This window comes from Eptatretus burgeri, chromosome 11 (genome assembly GCF_056783735.1).
Source record: "Eptatretus burgeri isolate ZD-2024b chromosome 11, Ebu_testis_v1, whole genome shotgun sequence".
In the NCBI taxonomy this organism is placed as follows: Eukaryota; Metazoa; Chordata; class Myxini; order Myxiniformes; family Myxinidae; genus Eptatretus; species Eptatretus burgeri.
Genome location: NC_140971.1, coordinates 46,139,769 through 46,158,829, shown reverse-complemented (window position 1 = coordinate 46,158,829; position 19,061 = coordinate 46,139,769). Strand labels below are relative to the sequence as shown.

General features: G+C 48.7%; 1 protein-coding gene across 7 annotated transcripts in view; it reads right to left on the bottom strand.

Annotated features, from left to right (window-relative positions):
• Positions 1-19,061, bottom strand: part of LOC147016991 (urea transporter 2-like) — a 137,944-nt gene that overhangs the window by 49,153 nt on the left and 69,730 nt on the right. For 2 of the 7 annotated variants that reach the window (XM_085846326.1, XM_085846323.1), the window contains one exon: positions 1-559. This exon is cut by the window's left edge. The exons of 3 other annotated variants lie outside the window; for them this stretch is intronic. In XM_085846326.1, the coding sequence (XP_085702452.1) occupies positions 392-559 (168 nt within the window). In that variant the 3' untranslated portion in view covers positions 1-391. Of the gene's footprint in view, positions 560-4,078; positions 4,119-19,061 lie in introns of those variants that run through there. 2 more of the 7 variants (XM_085846325.1, XM_085846327.1) reach the window with 1 other exon arrangement.

The following is a 19,061-nucleotide window of genomic DNA, read 5'->3' as shown; positions in this document are numbered from 1 at the left end:
AACGAGCACCAAGTGAGCCGCCGCCGTAAACGACAATGCCCCTGGGACAATCCCCCCGACCGAGCGGAATCTTAGCTTTATCTATGCCGTGCTCGAGCTGTGCGACATGTGATCACACGTCACGTCCTTCAATTCACCACATTTTCCCCGTCTTTAAAATGTAACTAGAGGCCCAACTAACGCACCATGATTACTTCAGCACTATAGGAGTATACATTTCAAGCAACGCGAACTATCTAAACTACAGAAGCATACATGCCAAGCAGTGAGGATTATTTTGAGTTGTAGGAGCATGGTAATGAGCATCGATATATGATGTAACGAGTATATAGGAGCATGAGCATCGAGGATGCCGATAATCCCCTTTACAGATTGAGTCGGCGAGGGGGTATTATCCGTCGACCTCTCCGGGAGTAAATGGCGGTTTCACTTGAGGGAGGCTTCCGATCCTCTTGGTGAGCCTCGACTCGTGCCGGGGATGACTCCCCGAACGCTCTCGGGTGGAACGCGGCAGCTCCGTCGCCACCATTCTCGGGTGGAGTTCCTGGGGGGGGAACACCTGGGGAGGGGATGTCAGAGGGAGGAGTGCCAGATGGTGGTGTACCTGCGGGAGGAGTACCTGAGGGAGCCAAATGGCGAACCGACACAGTGGTCTCCCTGCCATCCGGGAGCCTGACATCAGCATACTCTGGATTAGTATCGATGAGTTCGACCCCCTCCACCATGGGTTCATACTTGCTTTGTCGTACCGGGCGTTTCATGAACACTGTTCCGGGATGGGTTAGCCAGTTGGGCACCGATTGGCCGTCAACATAACGTCGCTGGTGAGTAAACATTCGTTCGTGAGGAGTTGCATTGGTGGACGTGCAGAGCAAAGAGCGTATGGAATTCAGAGTGTCGAGAAGGGTAACCTCCCACCGCTCAGGCCCCAGTCCTCTTGATTTCAACGCCAGAGTTACGGCTTTCCAAATAACTCCATTATATCGTTCCACCTCCCCATTACCCTGTGGGTTGTAACCCGTCGTTCGACTAGTTGCTATGCCGTGCTCTAATAGGAATTGTTTTAGCCCGGCCGACATGAAACACGGCCCTCTGTCTGAATGTATGTACGAAGGTTTCCCAAACATAGCGAAGAGGTCAGACAGACATTTCACGACAGTGCCCGAGGTCATATCCGAGCACGGAAATGCGAAAGGGAACCTTGAATATTCATCAACAACAGTGAATATGTATCTGTTGTCTGTCTCGGTCGGCAGGGGCCCTTTGAAGTCAATGTTTAGTCTCTCGAAGGGAGAAGTGGCCTTGATCAATCTGCCAGAAGCCGCGCCATAGAATCTGGGTTTTAGTTCAGCACAAACAGGGCATGAAGCATTCATTTGTTTAATATCTTCGATAGAATAGGGAAGGTTTTGTCTGCGCACGAAATGTGCCATTCTGGTTACCCCCGGGTGGCACAGAGACACATGGAGGTCTTGCAAAGCCCGACTGATTGTCGCCGAACAGTAGACCCGAGAGAAGGTGTCTGCAGCAGGGTTTTCCCTCCCGGGCCGGTAAACAATGTCGTAACTATAGCAGGCTAGGTCTATCCGCCATCTCATAATTTTTTCATTCTTAATTTTCCCGTTATTTTTCCCATCAAACATGAATGCCACGGATCGTTGGTCCGTGACGAGCGTGAAATGGTTTCCCAGTAAATAGTGTCTCCATTTACGCAGGGCTTCGACAATAGCGTACGCTTCCTTCTCTATTGCTGAGTGTCTCTGCTCGCTTCCAGAGAGAGTTCTCGAGAAGAACGCGACGGGTCGCCCAGACTGGTTAAGCGTCGCAGCTATCGCGTGATCAGAAGCATCTGTTTCCACCACGAAGGGCACCGAGCTATCGATCGATAATACCACGGAATTACTGATATCATCTTTGAGGCTGTGGAAAGCTTTTACAACAGCGGCATCTGGTGGGAAGTTTTTGCAATGCACTAGGGGATGTATTTTCTTGGAGTATTGGGAAATCCATCTTGCATAGTAAGCGAACATGCCGATCACCCGGCGCATTGTCTGCAGGTCCTGAGGTGGGGGTAGCTCACGAAGTGGGCGCAATCGTTCAGGATCAGGCTTAATCGTGCCGTCGTCTATTGTGTAGCCGAGAAGGTCAATTGACCTTGCCGAGAATACTCATTTCTCGTAGTTGAGGGTCAGATTATATTTTCTAGCAATGCTCAAGAATCTGTCCAGATTCATATCATGTTCCCCCTGATCCTTACCGCACACTGTGACATTGTCCATGTAAACAAAAGTGTCTTTGAGGTTTTCATCTGAGATGATGTCGTCCATAACTCGTTGGAAGCAAGCTACTCCATTCGTGACACCGAACGGAATCCTCCTGAATTGGTAGAGGCGTCTACCTGCCTGGAATGCTGTGTAAGGTTTGTCTTCCTCTCGGATGGGAATTTGATGATAGGCGCTTCGCAAATCGATGGTGCTGAATATCTTATAATTGGCCACGCGTTCGACCATCTCGTCTATGCGCGGCAAAGGGTAGGCATCGAGTTGGGTGAAACGATTGACCGTTTGGGAATAATCGACAACCATTCGTTTCTTATGATTCTGATTGGCGGTGACCAACACCTGTGCACGCCATGGCGAATCGCTCGGTTCTATAATTCCTTCTTCCAGTAATCGCTTGGTCTCTGAAGTGATGAAGTTCATATCAGCAGTGGTATATCGCCGCGATTTGATCGCTATCGGTTTACAGACCGGCGACAAGTTAGCAAACAGCTGGGGGGACGTTACCTCTGCGGTGGTCAAAGCATTTAAAATTAGATGAGGTTTGCTTCCTCCAAAGGGTATTTCGACGCTCGTGTGCTGCTTGAGGACATTATGACCCAGAATTACGTCTGCCCATAAATCACGAAGCACCAGTACCCTTACATCCCGATGCGTGTACCCTTTTACGTCCAATTTAACATTGCAGTACCCTCGTACGCAGGACTGTAGTGATGTGGCGGCCATGCATACCGTATTGTCTGTCGGGTGGATCTTCCATTTCCTGCCCTTCACTAGCGAGCTGTTGACGAAACTCTCAGAGCTACCGGTATCAATCAGAGCCTCAGCCATATGCCCGTTAATTCGTACGTTGATGATAGCCTTGGATAGATTCCCCGGTGAGGCTGCAGTTAGTTTCTTTTGTGAGTAGAGAGCCGCAGAAGTGGGTTTATTTCTCCTTAGAGTAGATTTACATACCCTGGCATAATGCCCTTTCTTGTCACAATTCATGCATGTGGCATCTCTGGCGGGGCATTTGTGGCGGGGTGTCTTTTGTACCCACAAAAGAAGCATTTACCAACCGGAGTAGTTGCTGAGGAGTTTGACGAGGTCTGGGTATCCGAAGAGTTTGACTCTTCGGGTTTTTCTCCATCCCCTGTGTCAGGCTGTGTCTGTGTCTGTGGGGTTCCTTGAGTTTCCACCATAGCGGCGTTCATTAGCAACATCGGTGTCCCAAATGACTCAGATTGCTGCTGAGCCGTATCCATCGCTCGAGCCTGGTCGACTACCTTTTCAAGAGTGGGTTGCACTTTCTCTAGTAAGCGTTGCCGTATGTGGGCTGACCTGAGTCCTTGGATAAATGCCTCTCGGGTCGCTTCATTTCGGTGTTCCTCGGCGTTTACGGCCCGGAAGCTGCCGTCTTTTCCCAGCTGTTTCAGAGCTTGCAGGAACTGATCGATTGTCTCCCCGGCTGCTTGCTTGCGTGTGTTGAGAAGATGTCGTATGTACACCTCGTTCTTGCGCTTCACGTAGAGCGCCTGCAGCACGTCGATCGCTGCTTCGTAGGTGTCACACTCCGAGAAGAGCCTGTATACGCTGGGCGAGACATGATTCACAAGGGCGGCCAATTTGTCGGCTCCCTCTTCGATGATGGTCAGATAGTGTGAGAAGGAACGGAACCAATGCGACCATTTCATTTCTGAGTCAGTCGCGTTTGGGTCTGCGTCGAACCTCTCTGGTTTGTAGATCTTGTCCATCGTTGGTTGAGAGAGCCGAGAAAACCAAATGGAATAAATTGAAATGAAAACGAGAGAAGAACCTTCAGAGTGTAGGCTTTATTTCATTTGATTGAAGCCGCTTCTACGGGCACATCAGGGGATACAGGTGCAGCAAGGAGTACATAAGCAGTAAGGTATACACGTGCAACTAATCACCGCAAAATAAATCAGTATAAGCACGGAGTCCGATATACTCTCAATTCTCACCATTCAACGAGCACCAAGTGAGCCGCCGCCGTAAACGACAATGCCCCTGGGACAATCCCCCCGACCGAGCGGAATCTTAGCTTTATCTATTCCGTGCTCGAGCCGTGCGACATGTGATCACACGTCACGTCCTTCAATTCACCACAATTGCCGCATCAGATAAAAAAACCATAATGCCTGAACAATGTGAGGCGGGTTTCATGTCATCATTTGCGACTTAATTTATACATCGGGCATAACCCAGCCTGGCCCAGCGTATTTGATTTATTTACGTCTGTTATCCTGATAAAAAATTATGTTATATTATGTATACGAAGTTACAACGTACCTACGCCCATAACCATTCTATAAAATATCTACATAGCCCATAACCATAACATACACCATACGCCATCACCATTCTATTTATATCTGTAATATGTATATATACAAACCACCACCACCATTTTTTTTATTTCCCACCACCATTTTTATTTTTCACCAGCAACATGTATTTCCTTCATCGCACATCCTATTCCCGTTTATGAAATAACTGAAGTAGCTCAATAATTTTAGTGGAGTGCTCGAGGATTAACAATATTTGATGTCTTCCCCTCTGGGGCCAATATGTATAAAGCCTCCGATGATCCCACACGCAATAAAGAAATGGTTTAATATTCGCAAGATAGAAATCAAACCCCATCGTGTTTATACACCGCACAGCGTTTAATATTCGCAAGATAGAAATCAAACCCGATCGTGTTTATACACCGCACAGCGTTTAATATTTGCAAGATAGAAATTAAACCCGATCGTGTTTATACACCGCACAGCGTTTAATATTCGCAAGATAGAAATCAAACCCGATCGTGTTTATACACCGCACAGCGTTTAATATTCGCAACATAGAAATCAAACCCGATCGTGTTTATACACCGCACAGCGTTTAATATTCGCAACATAGAAATCAAACCCAATCGTGTTTATACACCGCACAGCATTTATTAATATTCGCAAGATAGAAATCAAACCCGATCGTGTTTATACACTGCACAGCGTTTAATATTCGCAAGATAGAAATCAAACCCGATCGTGTTTATACACCGCACAGCATTTATTAATATTCGCAAGATAGAAATCAAACCCGATCGTGTTTATACACCGTAGTGTGTACTAGGTGCGGTGGGACGCAAGAAGCACGCGGGCCACCATCTACTCCGCTTTATTGCGCGGCCAGAAGCACAGTCCTGCCACCCCTAGCGGGCGAGGCATGCTTTACGAAAACCCAATCACGTGACACAGCACACTCCTCCCCCCGTAAAATGACCCGTCACATAACGAACGGATAATCACAACATGACCATCAGAAACCCATCAACACTCATAATCCTCCAAGTACCGCGGCCACACCCTGACCCGCCTCGGACGGGCAGCGCCACCAGACAGTCCAGGCTCATACGCCTCCCGGCTCGGTCGAGGTGACACCCTAGCCGGACTCGCACTTTCCGCAACACCAGCGACTCCCGACTGCCCAGCCTGCTCGACGTCCCCGGGTAGGACGGCATCAGGCGAAGACCCCCTCGACGCCGGCCCAGCCAATCCCGGCGATACGTCAGGTGCCGGCGAGACTACCGGTGGGGGCCCCGCAACGTTCGGCTCGGGGAGGTGTGGGGGGGGGTGACGCTGAACAGAAATCATGCATCTGGTCCACGTGCCGCTTCCACACCCCCCCACCATCAGTCCGCACCATGCAATTCGCCGGCCCCAGCACCCCAGAGACCACCGCCGGCACCCACTTGGAACTGTGGAAATAATCGCGTACCATCACCCGCTGCCCCACCTCGAACCTCCGCAGCCGCGTCGGACGCGACATTGCCCCACTCCCCGACCCTCCAGGTCGCAGCAAATCTAGCCTGGACCGCAAAGCCCGTCCATAGAGACGAATGGCAGGCGAGTCACCTGTGACAGGATGAACTGCGTTCCTGTAATGGAGCAAAAAAACATCGACCACCGCCTGCACAGGTGCAACACCCCCCCTGCGCAAAGCCCGCTTCAACATCTTGACAAACGACTCAGCTTGGCCATTCGTCTCAGGATGATACGGTGCGGACCTTAGATGTCGAATACCATTCTGGCGCATAAACTCATCAAATACACCCGCGATGAACTGCGGACCATTATCAGAGACCAGGATCTCCGGCAACCCTTTATTAGCAAAGATCGTCCGCAGCTTCTCTACCGTAATGCTTGCTGAAGTATGCTGCATTACTACAACCTCCGGCCATTTAGAGAATGCATCAATCACAATCAAAAACATCTTGCCATTAACCGGCCCCGCAAAATCTACATGGACCCTCTGCCAAACTTGGTCTGGCACAGGCCAGAGACTCGAAGCTCGACGCGGGTTATCAGCATCTGTCTGGCACGTGGTGCAACGCTTAACCAACTGCTCAATGTCTTTGTCCAACCCCGGCCACCACAACAGGCTACGAGCAAGACTCTTGGTCTTCACGATGCCCAGGTGACTGACATGCAGTTCTTCCAAACACCGCTGCCTGAACCTCGGTGGAATCACGGTCCTCATCCCCCACATTATGCACCGTTGGACCAACGACAGCTCCGCTGCGCGTGACGTGAAAGGTCGAAATGCCGGTGTCGAAGGCAGATCGCTCCAATTCCCCGTAGAAATCGCCTGGACGACACGGGCAAGCACCGGATCACGAGCCGACTCCACCGCGACCTGCCTGGCCGTGACCGGCCCGCTTTGGACCTGGTCCAGCGCAAACACATCGACCCGGTCGCCCAGCTCAGACGCAGCTGGACCCTCCGCACACGGCAAGCGTGAGAGCCCGTCGCAGTTAGCATGCTTCTCGGTGCTTCGGAACTGAATATCATAATCATAAGCACCCAGAAACAGACACCACTGCTGTATTCGCGCCGCTGCTACCACCGGCACCCCGCGTTCGGGTCTCAGGATGAATTGAAGCGGTTTGTGATCCGTCTGTAAAATGAAATGCCGTCCCAGCAGATATTGATGAAACCTCCGCACACCCCAGACGATGCTGAGAGCCTCCCGTTCGATCTGGGCATATCCGCGCTCTGCCGTGGACAAGGTCCGGGATGCAAAACAAACAGGCCGCTTGGAACCATCATCCATCCTGTGGGAGAGCACAGCCCCGATGCCATATGCAGAGCTGTCGCATGCCAATAGGAGCGGACGCGCAGGCTCGTAGTGCACGAGGACCGTATCTTCTGTGAGCAGCCGCTTGACGCGGTCGAACGACGCCTGGTGTGCAGGCCCCCAAATCCAGCGCTCGTCCTTCTTGAGCAACCGCGTCAGCGGCGCAAGTTGTGAGCTGAGCCCGCGCACGAACCTTTGGTAATAGTGGGCCATACCAATGAACGAACGCAGCTGCGTCTTGTCGCGAGGCGGTGGCATGCGCTGAATCGCCTCCACCTTCCGATGACCTTTCAACAGCCCCTCCGGCGTGATGATGTGCCCGAGGTATTCCAAGCGCTGCTTGAAGAACGCGCACTTGTTTCTGTTTAAGCGCAGGCCGCACGCTTCTAGCTTCGTCAGCACTCGGGCAATGTTCGCCAGATGCTCGTCCGCCGTTTTCCCCGCAATGAGTACATCGTCCAGGTAGGTCTGAGCGGGCAGGCCACTGCAAACCTGATCCATAGCTTTCTGCCACAAAGCTGGGGCCGAAGCAATCCCAAAACAGAGTCGGGTATATCGATATAGTCCTTGACACGTGTTGATTGTTAAAATCTCGCTACTCCCGGGATCCATCGGCAGGTGAAAATATGCATCACGCAGGTCTAGCTTCGTGAAGTATCGACTCCCCGCCAATCGCGCATATATTTCATCGATTGACGGCAATGGATATTGCTCCACGCTGAGCCCCGGGTTAACTGTGGATTTGAAGTCCCCGCACAATCGGACGTCCCCATTCCGTTTCAGCACCGTGACAACCGGGGTGGCCCAATCCGAGCATGACACCCGTTCGATCACTCCACAGGCCTCTAGCCTATCCAGTTCACCCTTGACCTTGTCCCGCAGGGCATACGGCACCGGACGCGGTTTACAAAACCGAGGAATCACCCCCTCCTTCAAGAAGAGTTTCGCCTCCTTGCCCTTGAGCTTTCCAAGGTCGACTCTAAACAACCCTTGATGTCTTTGAAGAATCTCCTCCAACTGATCTTCCCACTGGCTCGGCACGGGTTGCACAAGGTGAACTGCGGCCCAGTCTAGCCTGATGCGGGTCATCCAATCTCGGCCGAGGAGAGACGGCCCCCTCCCCCGTACGACGTACAGCCGAAGCGTGGCGACCTGGCCTTGGTACCGCACAGACACGTCTGCCATCCCGACTGGCGTTATCTTCTCGCGGGTGTACGTGAACAGCGCGAGGTTTGACCTGATAATCTTCAAGCCGTTGAGTCTACGCGCGGTCTGCTCGCCGATGAGCGACACCGCTGCTCCTGTATCGACCTGGAACGTGATCGGCGTTTCGTTCACTTCGACCTCCACCGTCATCGGGCGCGCCGTCGTCGGGCCAACTGAACCCAGGCTCAACAACGGCCGCTGGTTCCGCCCCGAGTCACGTCGCACATCGCCGTCCACGACTTTAACGGTGGCCGATGCCCCACGGCACACACGCGCCAAATGACCCACCTTGTGACAATTCAAACACACGTTGCCTTTATACGGGCATGCACGGCGCAGGTGTCGACCTCCACATCCCAAGCATGTCCGCGGTGTCACCCCGCCACACGCGTGGCCGCGCGGCGACGTCCGACCCGCATCGAAGGTCGTGCGCGCGTCCCGGGGTGCTCGCGACCCCGCCTGGCCGGTGATGGCTCGAACATCCCCGCGAGTCTGCTCAACCGCCATGTGTGCTTTCATTTTCTCCACGATGTCCCGAAACGCCAGCCCGTCATCCCGGGGCCTGTTCGGTGCCACTAAGTCCCCCAGCAGCCGATAATGCTCCGGCGAAAGCGAAGCGAGCAAGATTGACTTCTGCTTGCTCTCGTCGACCACATCGTTTGCGTGGAAATAGCAATCCAATTGCTCTGAAAAAGCTTCGAAGTCGTCCCCGTCGAAAACGGGCATAAGTTCGTATGATCCCACCTTCGTCAGCCAACTAGTGTGTACTAGGTGCGGTGGGACGCAAGAAGCACGCGGGCCACCATCTACTCCGCTTTATTGCGCGGCCAGAAGCACAGTCCTGCCACCCCAAGCGGGCGAGGCATGATATACGAAAACCCAATCACGTGACACAGCACACACTGCACAGCGTTTAATATTCGCAAGATAGAAATCAAACCCGATCGTGTTTATACACCGCACAGCGTTTAATATTCGCAACATAGAAATCAAACCCGATCGTGTTTATACACCGCACAGCGTTTAATATTCGCAAGATAGAAATCAAACCCGATCGTGTTTATACACCGCACAGCGTTTAATATTCGCAAGATAGAAATCAAACCCGATCGTGTTTATACACCGCACAGCGTTTAATATTCGCAAGATAGAAATCAAACCCGATCGTGTTTATACACCGCACAGCGTTTAATATTTGCAAGATAGAAATCAAACCCGATCGTGTTTATACACCGCACAGCGTTTAATATTCGCAACATAGAAATCAAACCCGATCGTGTTTATACACCGCACAGCATTTATTAATATTCGCAAGATAGAAATCAAACCCGATCGTGTTTATACACCGCACAGCGTTTAATATTCGCAACATAGAAATCAAACCCGATCGTGTTTATACACCGCACAGCGTTTAATATTCGCAACATAGAAATCAAACCCGATCGTGTTTATACACCGCACAGCATTTAATAGCGAATGTAGTGAGCTTCATACTCAACGCGTGCACATGAGAGAATAGTAAACAACAACAACACAATACTCTGGCAATTTGGAATCCGTGTCGTCGGCTATGACCCGTTTGCTTCCGGTTTTTGTCATGGGGAATGATGCGTCCCTGGAGAAAAAGGCATCGTCGGAGACATGAAAGACCCAAATATCAGACATGGTGTATATTTCCTCTACTGATTTTAATAAAGATAACTCCCACATCATCAAAAATAATTTTTCATCGTGATTTACATTATTTGATCGCTGATCCCGAATCCAGGCCGAAGTGACGTAAAAACGTTATACAGTAACAATAAAAATGATTTTTATAACCATAATGAACAAAGAAAATGTTAATAAAATATGACTTACAGATGATTATTATATAATTATACGGTATAATATACATACGGTCATTTTTGCAAGTGTGTCGAATGCATAAGTCATAATTCGGAAACCGGGAAGTCGGAAGTCATTGTCTTCAATTGACTGTAGCATTATTTTTTCATTCTATTGGAAATGGCGTGGCCCCATGTCAATCGGCTGAACTTGAAAAATTAACGTTACGCAATCAGGTGATGACGTCATAATTTGGAAACCGGGAAGTCGGAAGTCATTGTCTTCAATTGACTGTAGCATTATTTTTTCATTCTATTGGAAATGGCGTGGCCCCATGTCAATCGGCTGAACTTGAAAAATTAACGTTACGAAATAAGGTGATGACGTCATAATTCGGAAACCAGAAGTCGGAAGTACAATTCTTTTACATCGGGACACTCCCGGGTACATGTTATGTCAGCATGTGAAGTTTGGTGAGATTCAGTCCAGTACTTTTCGCGTGCATAGTTCACAGAGAAACACACACACACAGACAGACACACTTTCAACTATATATATATATATATATATATATATATATATATATATATATATATATATATATATATATATATATATATATATATATATATATATATATATATATATATATAAATAATTGTAGATTTCCCGCACGGCGGCGTGCGAATGACCGCGTCCAACCAATTGCGGTCGCTTCGCCCACCGAACGGACAATCCAGTCGTGACTTTCTGGAACAACACCAGAAACCAGTCACGGGTGGGTTTTTAATCCCACCACAACCTTGTCCACACTCTACCCGCGCTACAGGGTCCGATCGCCAAATCTTCGATTTACCTAATTATTCGCGCAGGTCGGTTACCGAGAGATTGTACCTCAACGGGACCGCTTGGAAACGAGCAGCTTATGCAGCTCGCTTCCTTTTGGGACAACCGAGCGGGGTATTATCGCGCAGTCCCGTTGGACCCAATCACTTTACTGGCTATTTAAAAACCAACTATATTCCGAGTGCAAGATGGAGCAGTTCAATGAGGGAATGGACGCAATGAACAGGTTTACATTCACACAAGGACATTCATTATAATAAAGCACGTATGCAATTAAACAAGGCAAAACACGTATGCAATTATACAAGCAACAAAAGCACGACAAAAGAACTGCAACCGTCTACTTATTATGTACAGTCACTTGCACTTAACAGCAGTTCCTACTTATTAGACGGGCCCACGGACACACGTACGCGCGCGCGCACACACACACACACACACACACACACACACACACACACACACACACCCAAGAAATGATGGCAGAGGCCTTTAATAACGAGCTCCAGCTCGGAGGACAGGTGAGCTGAAACCCAGAACCTATCTCGAACCTCTCCACCTCGTGTGGTCTTCAAGTTGTTCGGACCCGGGCTCCAGCGAGAACGAGCTGGATCCATTCGTCGAGCCGCGATCCTTCCCGAGCTCCCGCGAATCCTCCCGTGCTTCTCAACACGTGCTGGTGAGACGAGGCGCCGATCCTTCCCGTCGATGCGTCACTTCCCCGAGGAACCACCTCCCGCGCTTCTCAACACGTGCTGGTAAGACGAGGCGCCGAACCTTCCCGTCGATGCGTCGCTTCCCCGAGGAACCACCTCCCGAGCTTCTCAACACGTGCTGGTGAGACGAGGCACCGAACATTCCCGTCGATGCGTCGCTTCCCCGAGGAACCACCTCCACGAAGAGGTCGATGAGTCGCACCAAGCCAGGAACCAAAATGGAGAACAAAGAGCTCCACGAACCGAGAAGAAGCCACCACTCGCAGCTCGAGCCGAGCAACCGGCTTAACTTCCTTCCAAACAGGGCAGCTTCAAACAAAAAGCTCTCCCGAGCCAAGCAGAAGCCGAAGCTCACGGAACCGTCAAAGCAAAGATCCTCCAAAATGCCCCTCCCGAGCCAGGCCTCAGCCGAAGCTCACTGAGCCAGCTGAAGCAAAATGCTTCCGAAGGTCTCAACCCCAACGCAAACCAAGCAGGACCCGACGGTCTACTGAACGACTCCCCTCAACTCCCTTCTCTTAATCTGCCCTCTCAACTCTGCCCACCAACAAAATAAAAAGATCTCCTCATCCTTTTCCGCCCCCCCCTCCTCCACGCCCAGCATGACTCATGCCCTCGTGATCCATCCCCCAGCTCAACCACGGGTGGGAGGGAGTTGTTGACATCATGAGTCACGGGCCGGCAGGGTTCTTCCTCTTCGCAGAAGAGGGGGAGGGATGTCTCCATTGTTCGTTCCCCAACTATTAAATCGATCCGCAGCGCATCTAATCGATTTCTGAACATTTAAACAATGAAAGGTGAGCTATCTCGGAAACAAGCACTTATCGACATAGTTGACTTAAGGAACCTGTATGTTGTGTGCAATCGAATTCCCAAATTCGTAACACAACCCCCTCCCCTTTTTACAGACTCGTCCCGAGTCGTCAAATTTTCGTGTGACCAGCATGTGCAAGTTTTCCCCTCGTACGTTCTACTTTCGGATCCCTGAGTGCGATATTTCTTTATACGTGTCCCAAAAATAAATAACCAAATGTGCTGCGTAACTACCTAAACAAACTCTCACAGACTCATTCGGACAACTTAACTAAAATTGCTGGTGCTAAAACAAACATGCAGGTGGGGTTCCATGTATTTACAATTTTCACTCAACTTATCCATTACTTAACCATGGCCCAGGACTTGTGATCTGTGAAAGGGGAGAAGGTAAAAGTCGTTTCAAAGTCCATTGATGCAGGGGAATGGATGGAGATGGTCTCAAAACACAAATGAGCATGATGGATGCACGGGTGCTTCATGCACTGCAGGGCAGTCCTTGCAAAACTGGATGGTCCTGGCGCACATGGGGATGGATGGACACAGGGGCAAATGCAAACAAGGGCTCGCAGGCATGGGGTCATGGCAGAGGCAGGCAAACGAGGCATGGCAAGGCAAGTCCATGCAGAACAGGCGGCTGCATCACAACAGGCCGGCAATGAAGCTGGCCGGCCTCTGGTGTCGTTCCATCAGGTCTGGAGAGAGTGCGGTGGTGCCGGCCGCTCTGACGGCAGGCTCGGACCTAGCCGACTGTCTCCCCCCACTCTATCACCTTTGCCTGTCTCTGTCCATACCCACTCCCTTAATTTGCCACAAAAGAAAAAAAATTTTCCCCTCTTTATTTTTATTTCCCTTTTATAATTGTCTCCCTAACCCCCTTTATCGGCATTGTCCGGCTAGCCTATCATGTCCACCTAGCCTACTCCCAACCCCTACGTTCCCTCTCTGGAGGGGAATAGGGAGAGACGAGCGTCCTGTCTCGAGGCCCAACGAAGCCTCAGAATGGCCTCCACAGAGTTCAGCGATCTACCAAAGTGAGTCCAGCGGCCTACGAGCGAAGGGATGGATGGTGCGAAGGGGTACATCTCCTACCTACCCTAACATTCATTAACCTGAAACAACCCCGGGGCTTTCCAAAAATGCCTCACACTTTAAAACTATCGGTTCTAAAAACCATGATTCCCGTCGCCTGTCCATTATAAATTTGTTGGTGTCCATTATAAATTTGGGCCTTGCCCTCAAATTTTCATACGTGCCCTCGCACAATTTCCTGGCTGGGCAGTGTGGCTCAACTGGCAGGAACTCCCCCCCCTGCCGAACTCTAACCATGGCACCCCAGACCCGCAGGCTGCCTCCGAGCCAAGCTGCTCCCTACAACGCGGGGTGTTTCCCTCTCTGGCGTTGCCCCCCTCCGATGCCCATGTGGCGTGTTGATGCCCCGGGTCCCTTTCCGAGGGTCGCCCGTGCCCTCTACACTGCCCCCGTGGCATTCTGGCACTACGGGTCCCGTTTCCGACGGGTTGCCCATACCCACTACACTATCCCGGCCCCTTTTGGGCCCTTGGCCTACTCTGGCCGACTAGTCCGGTGCCCAGGGTGCCCACTAAATAAAACTCAACTTTCCACAGCCACGCTCCCAGCCGGTCCATGAACTCCTGCACCCCTCCAAACGGGTTTCGTGCCTTCTCTCGACACCAACAAAACGACCTCCTTTTAATAAATTTGAATAACCCACTAGCTAACATTAAGCTGACCCTGGGGTCACTTGGGTGGGAATCACTCCTCCCCCCAACCAGTCATTCGCACCATGCATACCACATTCGCTCCACTCACACACTTGGGCCCGCTGTCCCACACACTTTCCATTTCACAACTCACACCAACACTCTCTACTGCCATCCTTCTAACTAAATCCCCTGACTCACTCGTGCTCCCTCGTCATCCCTTACTCTCATGCACGTTCCATTTACTCTACGTAGCTAAGCTACGTCCCCTCTACACATTTCCATGTCTGTCCATGTCTCCATAAATCCAAAAAAATTCCCATTTCCTAAATCTGAACTAAAATTCCTCTAACGAATCCATTCCACGGGCTCCATGAGGCATTGTCTGTGCCCCATGAAGCCAGTCTAACTATCGCTAACCCAACCCCCTAAATAGTAGTTCCTGTGCCCCCTGACAGGGAGGGTCTTCCACCCCTTTCCCAGGGAATCCTGTTCACCCAAAGCGAGGCTTGCTTTTTTTTTTCATGCACGCACCAGCGCGGCAACTCGCAACCTGCGCTCCTTTCGTAGGTTCGCAGATGACGTCATGGCAGCTGTTCGCGCATCTCGTCCCTCCTCGGACGATACCATCCGGCAGGGATTTCCCTTCTGCCGGATTCCAACCCTGCAACCACGATGTCACCCTGCGCATCAAAAACAAGCCTCATGTTTCGAGGGGTTCCCCACGCGAACACATGTGCTCTGCTCGTCGGAGCTTCACACACATGCCCGCCGGGAGAACCCATCCGGTCCAAATCCATTATCCAGCCTTCCTTCTGTCCTTCCGCGGGATCGGCTAATCCACCGCGTGCGTTTACGGACCGGGCTTCACTCCCGCAGGTGCGCACGTGGTACGGACCCCGCGCGCTGCCGTGCAAACCCGGCACGATCCCCAAAATAGCTACGGCCGCTACTCGGCCTTTGTCCACCGTCAGGCACCGTCTTCGTGCTGTTCTAATATCTCCTAATGTCTCTGTTCCCCACTGTTTTGTGCTTCCCTCTCCCACCGCTCTTGTCTCCTGCCATGATATATGTTCTGTTTTAGCTCTTACATGAGCCTCAACATGGTATCCAAAAATTTTTTTATCGAGGTACGCTGATGTGCAAAAGTCCTCGACACGTTTTGGAGTTGCAATAAATGGATGTCATGAGCATCAACAATTTACTCAAAGGCTCCACCTGTGTTTTCTACCATAATAACAACGTTGACTATTATTAATGCAGTTACTTTGGGTAAGAAGAAACCAAACAAGTCATTAGCAATATTTAATTCACATTGATCAGAATCTTCAAAAACCTGTGATCACAACTTAAAGCAAACATGAGCAGCTTATTTGAAGTGTTGTAGTAGCGAAGAAATCACATTTACCAATCATATCTAATTGATGACTGATGGTCAGGTGTGTGTCATTAACATCAGGTACTTCCTCTTAACACATCCATAAAGCAAGAAGCCCAATTTTTGTATGGCAGAATACAGATTTTCAGAATAATTATTAGCTTCAAACAAAATGGGTAAAAATTCAGTCGAAGATTTCCATGTAATTGTCTTTCTGTATAAAGATGGAAAAACATTGAGTGAAATAACTCTCATCACTTGATTTTTTTTTCAAGGTGTGGTATCTGAAGCACAATGAATAAGTACAGAAAAACATCATCTGTAATTGACAAATCCAGGACTAGAAGACTCAGAAAGCTGTCTAACAAAGATGAGTAATTGTTGAAGATAACATATTTAAGGAATAGAAAGATGACGAGTGTTGAATTGACAACAGGACTGGCAGAATGCTCAGGTGTCATCCTTCCATCATCAGTACGAAGGTCACTTTTCAAATCAGGACTCAAAGGATGTGTTATCGTGGGAAAACCTCCATTAAGAAAGGGGAACAAGACTGAAAGGCTAAAGTATGCACAAATACACAGAAATTGGATGAAAGAACAATGGTCAATGATGCTTTGGACAGAGGTGTCAAAGTTTCATTTACCTGGATCAAAATGATGGCAATGAAAAAAAATTAAACTGAGAAAGAGCCCTGTTTGAAGCCAACAATTAAGCATGGAGGAGGTTTGAATCAAGGTTGAGGGTTGCACATCCTCAAGTGGTGTAGGAAAATTGCTGAAAATTGATGGTTTATTGACTGCAGTAAGGTACGAACAAATTTTAATCCACAATCTTATTCCCAGTGATACAAGACCTATTGGTTCAAACTTCATCTTACAGCAAGGTGATGATCCAAAAAACACTCAGCTGGAATAATTAAAACTTATTTGCAAAAGAAAGAGGAAGCTGGAATCCTTCAAACATGGAATGGCCTCCTAAAGCCCAGATCTCAATATCATTGAAGCTGCATGGGACAATTTGGACAAATAAAAGTAAAAAAGAATCCCAGCAACTTGGATAATCTTTGGAAGGTCTTGGAAGTAAATTGAATGTACATGGAATAGTGTATTTATAGACATTTTGCCAGGAGTAGTGGATTAAAGGACAATTGAACAGTTTAAAAAAAGACAAATACTGCACTGCAATAAAGAAGTGTGGGTGTTTGGGGAGGAGGTGGAGTGTGTCTTTGTGGTGCCAGTTGATTGGTGCAGCGTGTGTGAGTGTGAGTGTGAGTGTGTGTGTGTGTGTGTGTGTGTGTGTGTGTGTGTGTGTGTGTGTGTGTGTGTGTGTGTTCACATTTATCAGAAGTGTGTGTGTGTGTTTGTTTTTTATTTTATGTACCTTTTTTGTGTGTTTGATAGAATTTTTGGAAACAGTTGTGTGTGAAAAAAACGTGTGTGTGTGTGTGTGTGTGTGTGTGTGTGTGTGTGTGTGTGTGTGTGTGTGTGTGTGTGTGTGTGTGTTGTTGGTTGTCATCTCCATATATATGTGGGTTTCAGAAGATGGAACAGAGTCCTCTCTGGTCTTGAAGTTTCCACCTCCATTTCAGTAAGGAATCATGATTCATGGACCAACCTGTGAAGTTTTCTTGTTTTCAAAGTTTTGTTCTGAGGGCTGTTTTCAGGATCATTACTGAGCCCCGGTCACCTTCCAACTGCAGTTTGTTTGTAGTAATATTCCCAGGGATGTTTTTGTAAGGTCTCTGTGAGGTTCTTCTTTCTCACTCCAATTGATCAAATTCACACTGGTAGAATTTTGGCATTCTTCAGCTTCCAAGATCTTTTGACTTCATTTTTGAGAACCTGGTATGTGGTCGTTTTCTTGATTTTTGCATTGTTTTGGCCAAATATGGTTACTGAAACTTCGCTTAACCACACAACCTTTTCTTTTTGTACCTAAGATATCCAATCGCAATCCTTTGTTTTTTATGTTTGTGTTTAATGGGATCATCAGGTCGTACATGAGTGTAACTTCCTTATTTTCAATGATTGCTTTTGGTTCATGCTCCCATGAGTTTCCTGAAACTGGGAATTTAATTTTGGCAGATGCGTCAGTGGATTACTCGACATACTTTGTTGTTCCTTTGTGTATGCAGCTGTTCTGAGATGAGATTTTTTTACATCCTGAGAGGAGGTGGCTTGTACTTTCTGTTTGTATCTTACAGAACGGACACCTATCTGCATGACTCAGTCTGGCCATTTCTTAAAGCCATTGGTGTAGTTTTTTGTAGAACATTTTGTGGATAGTGAGGAGTTTCCTTATTTTGATATGTAGTTTTTTGATTTCTGCTTGTGGCCAGTTTATTGTTCCACAGCTGTATTGGAATACTGGTAGGTTCATGGCTTTGATTTTGTTTCTCAGGGAGAGGTATGTTTACAGAATCATCCTTGCTCTGCATAGGTATTCTTTGGTATGTTTTTCCCATTTGTTTGTGACATTTGGTGGCCCTCTTTGACTCCGGGTATTTGAATGGTGCTTCATTGTCCAATTCCTGTATTGTTGTATCAAGGTCAATGTTTATGTTGTCCGTTTTTTTTGGTCTACCTTGCACGAATGTGCACTTGGCACATTTGGTTTGGCAAAATTATATATGAATGTCGTCGGAGTACCGTTTCACGAATTTGAGTTGTTCTGTCAATTTTTCGTTCTTTGGTGCAAAGAGTTTTAAATCACTCATGTCCAGTGGATGTTTTACTTTCTTGTCTCTTTGGATGTTCTCTTACTGGATGTTGGGGGTGTATCGATGTCCTTGCTCATTAATGAGGTTGCTCAGTGGGTCCAGAGCCAGGCAAAAAAGGAGGGGCGAAAGTCTATCACCCTGGAAGATCCCGTGTCATATCTTCAACCATGGTATTTCGATCTTTCCCTCAGAGTGCTGTAATATCAATGTAGTATTCCAGAGCCCCATTGCTTTCTCAATCAGTTTGATCAATTGGGGTTCATCTTGAACATTCCACACTGTGGATAATTTGGTTATTCTGGTTTTGCAGTTTTTGAGCATGGCCTTGTTTAGTAAAGTCATAGGTGGTCTATTGTATGGTAGCATCCTCTTTTACATCCATTCTGTTCTACGTTGAGGCCTCCATGTTGTGTCAGGTGGTGGCAT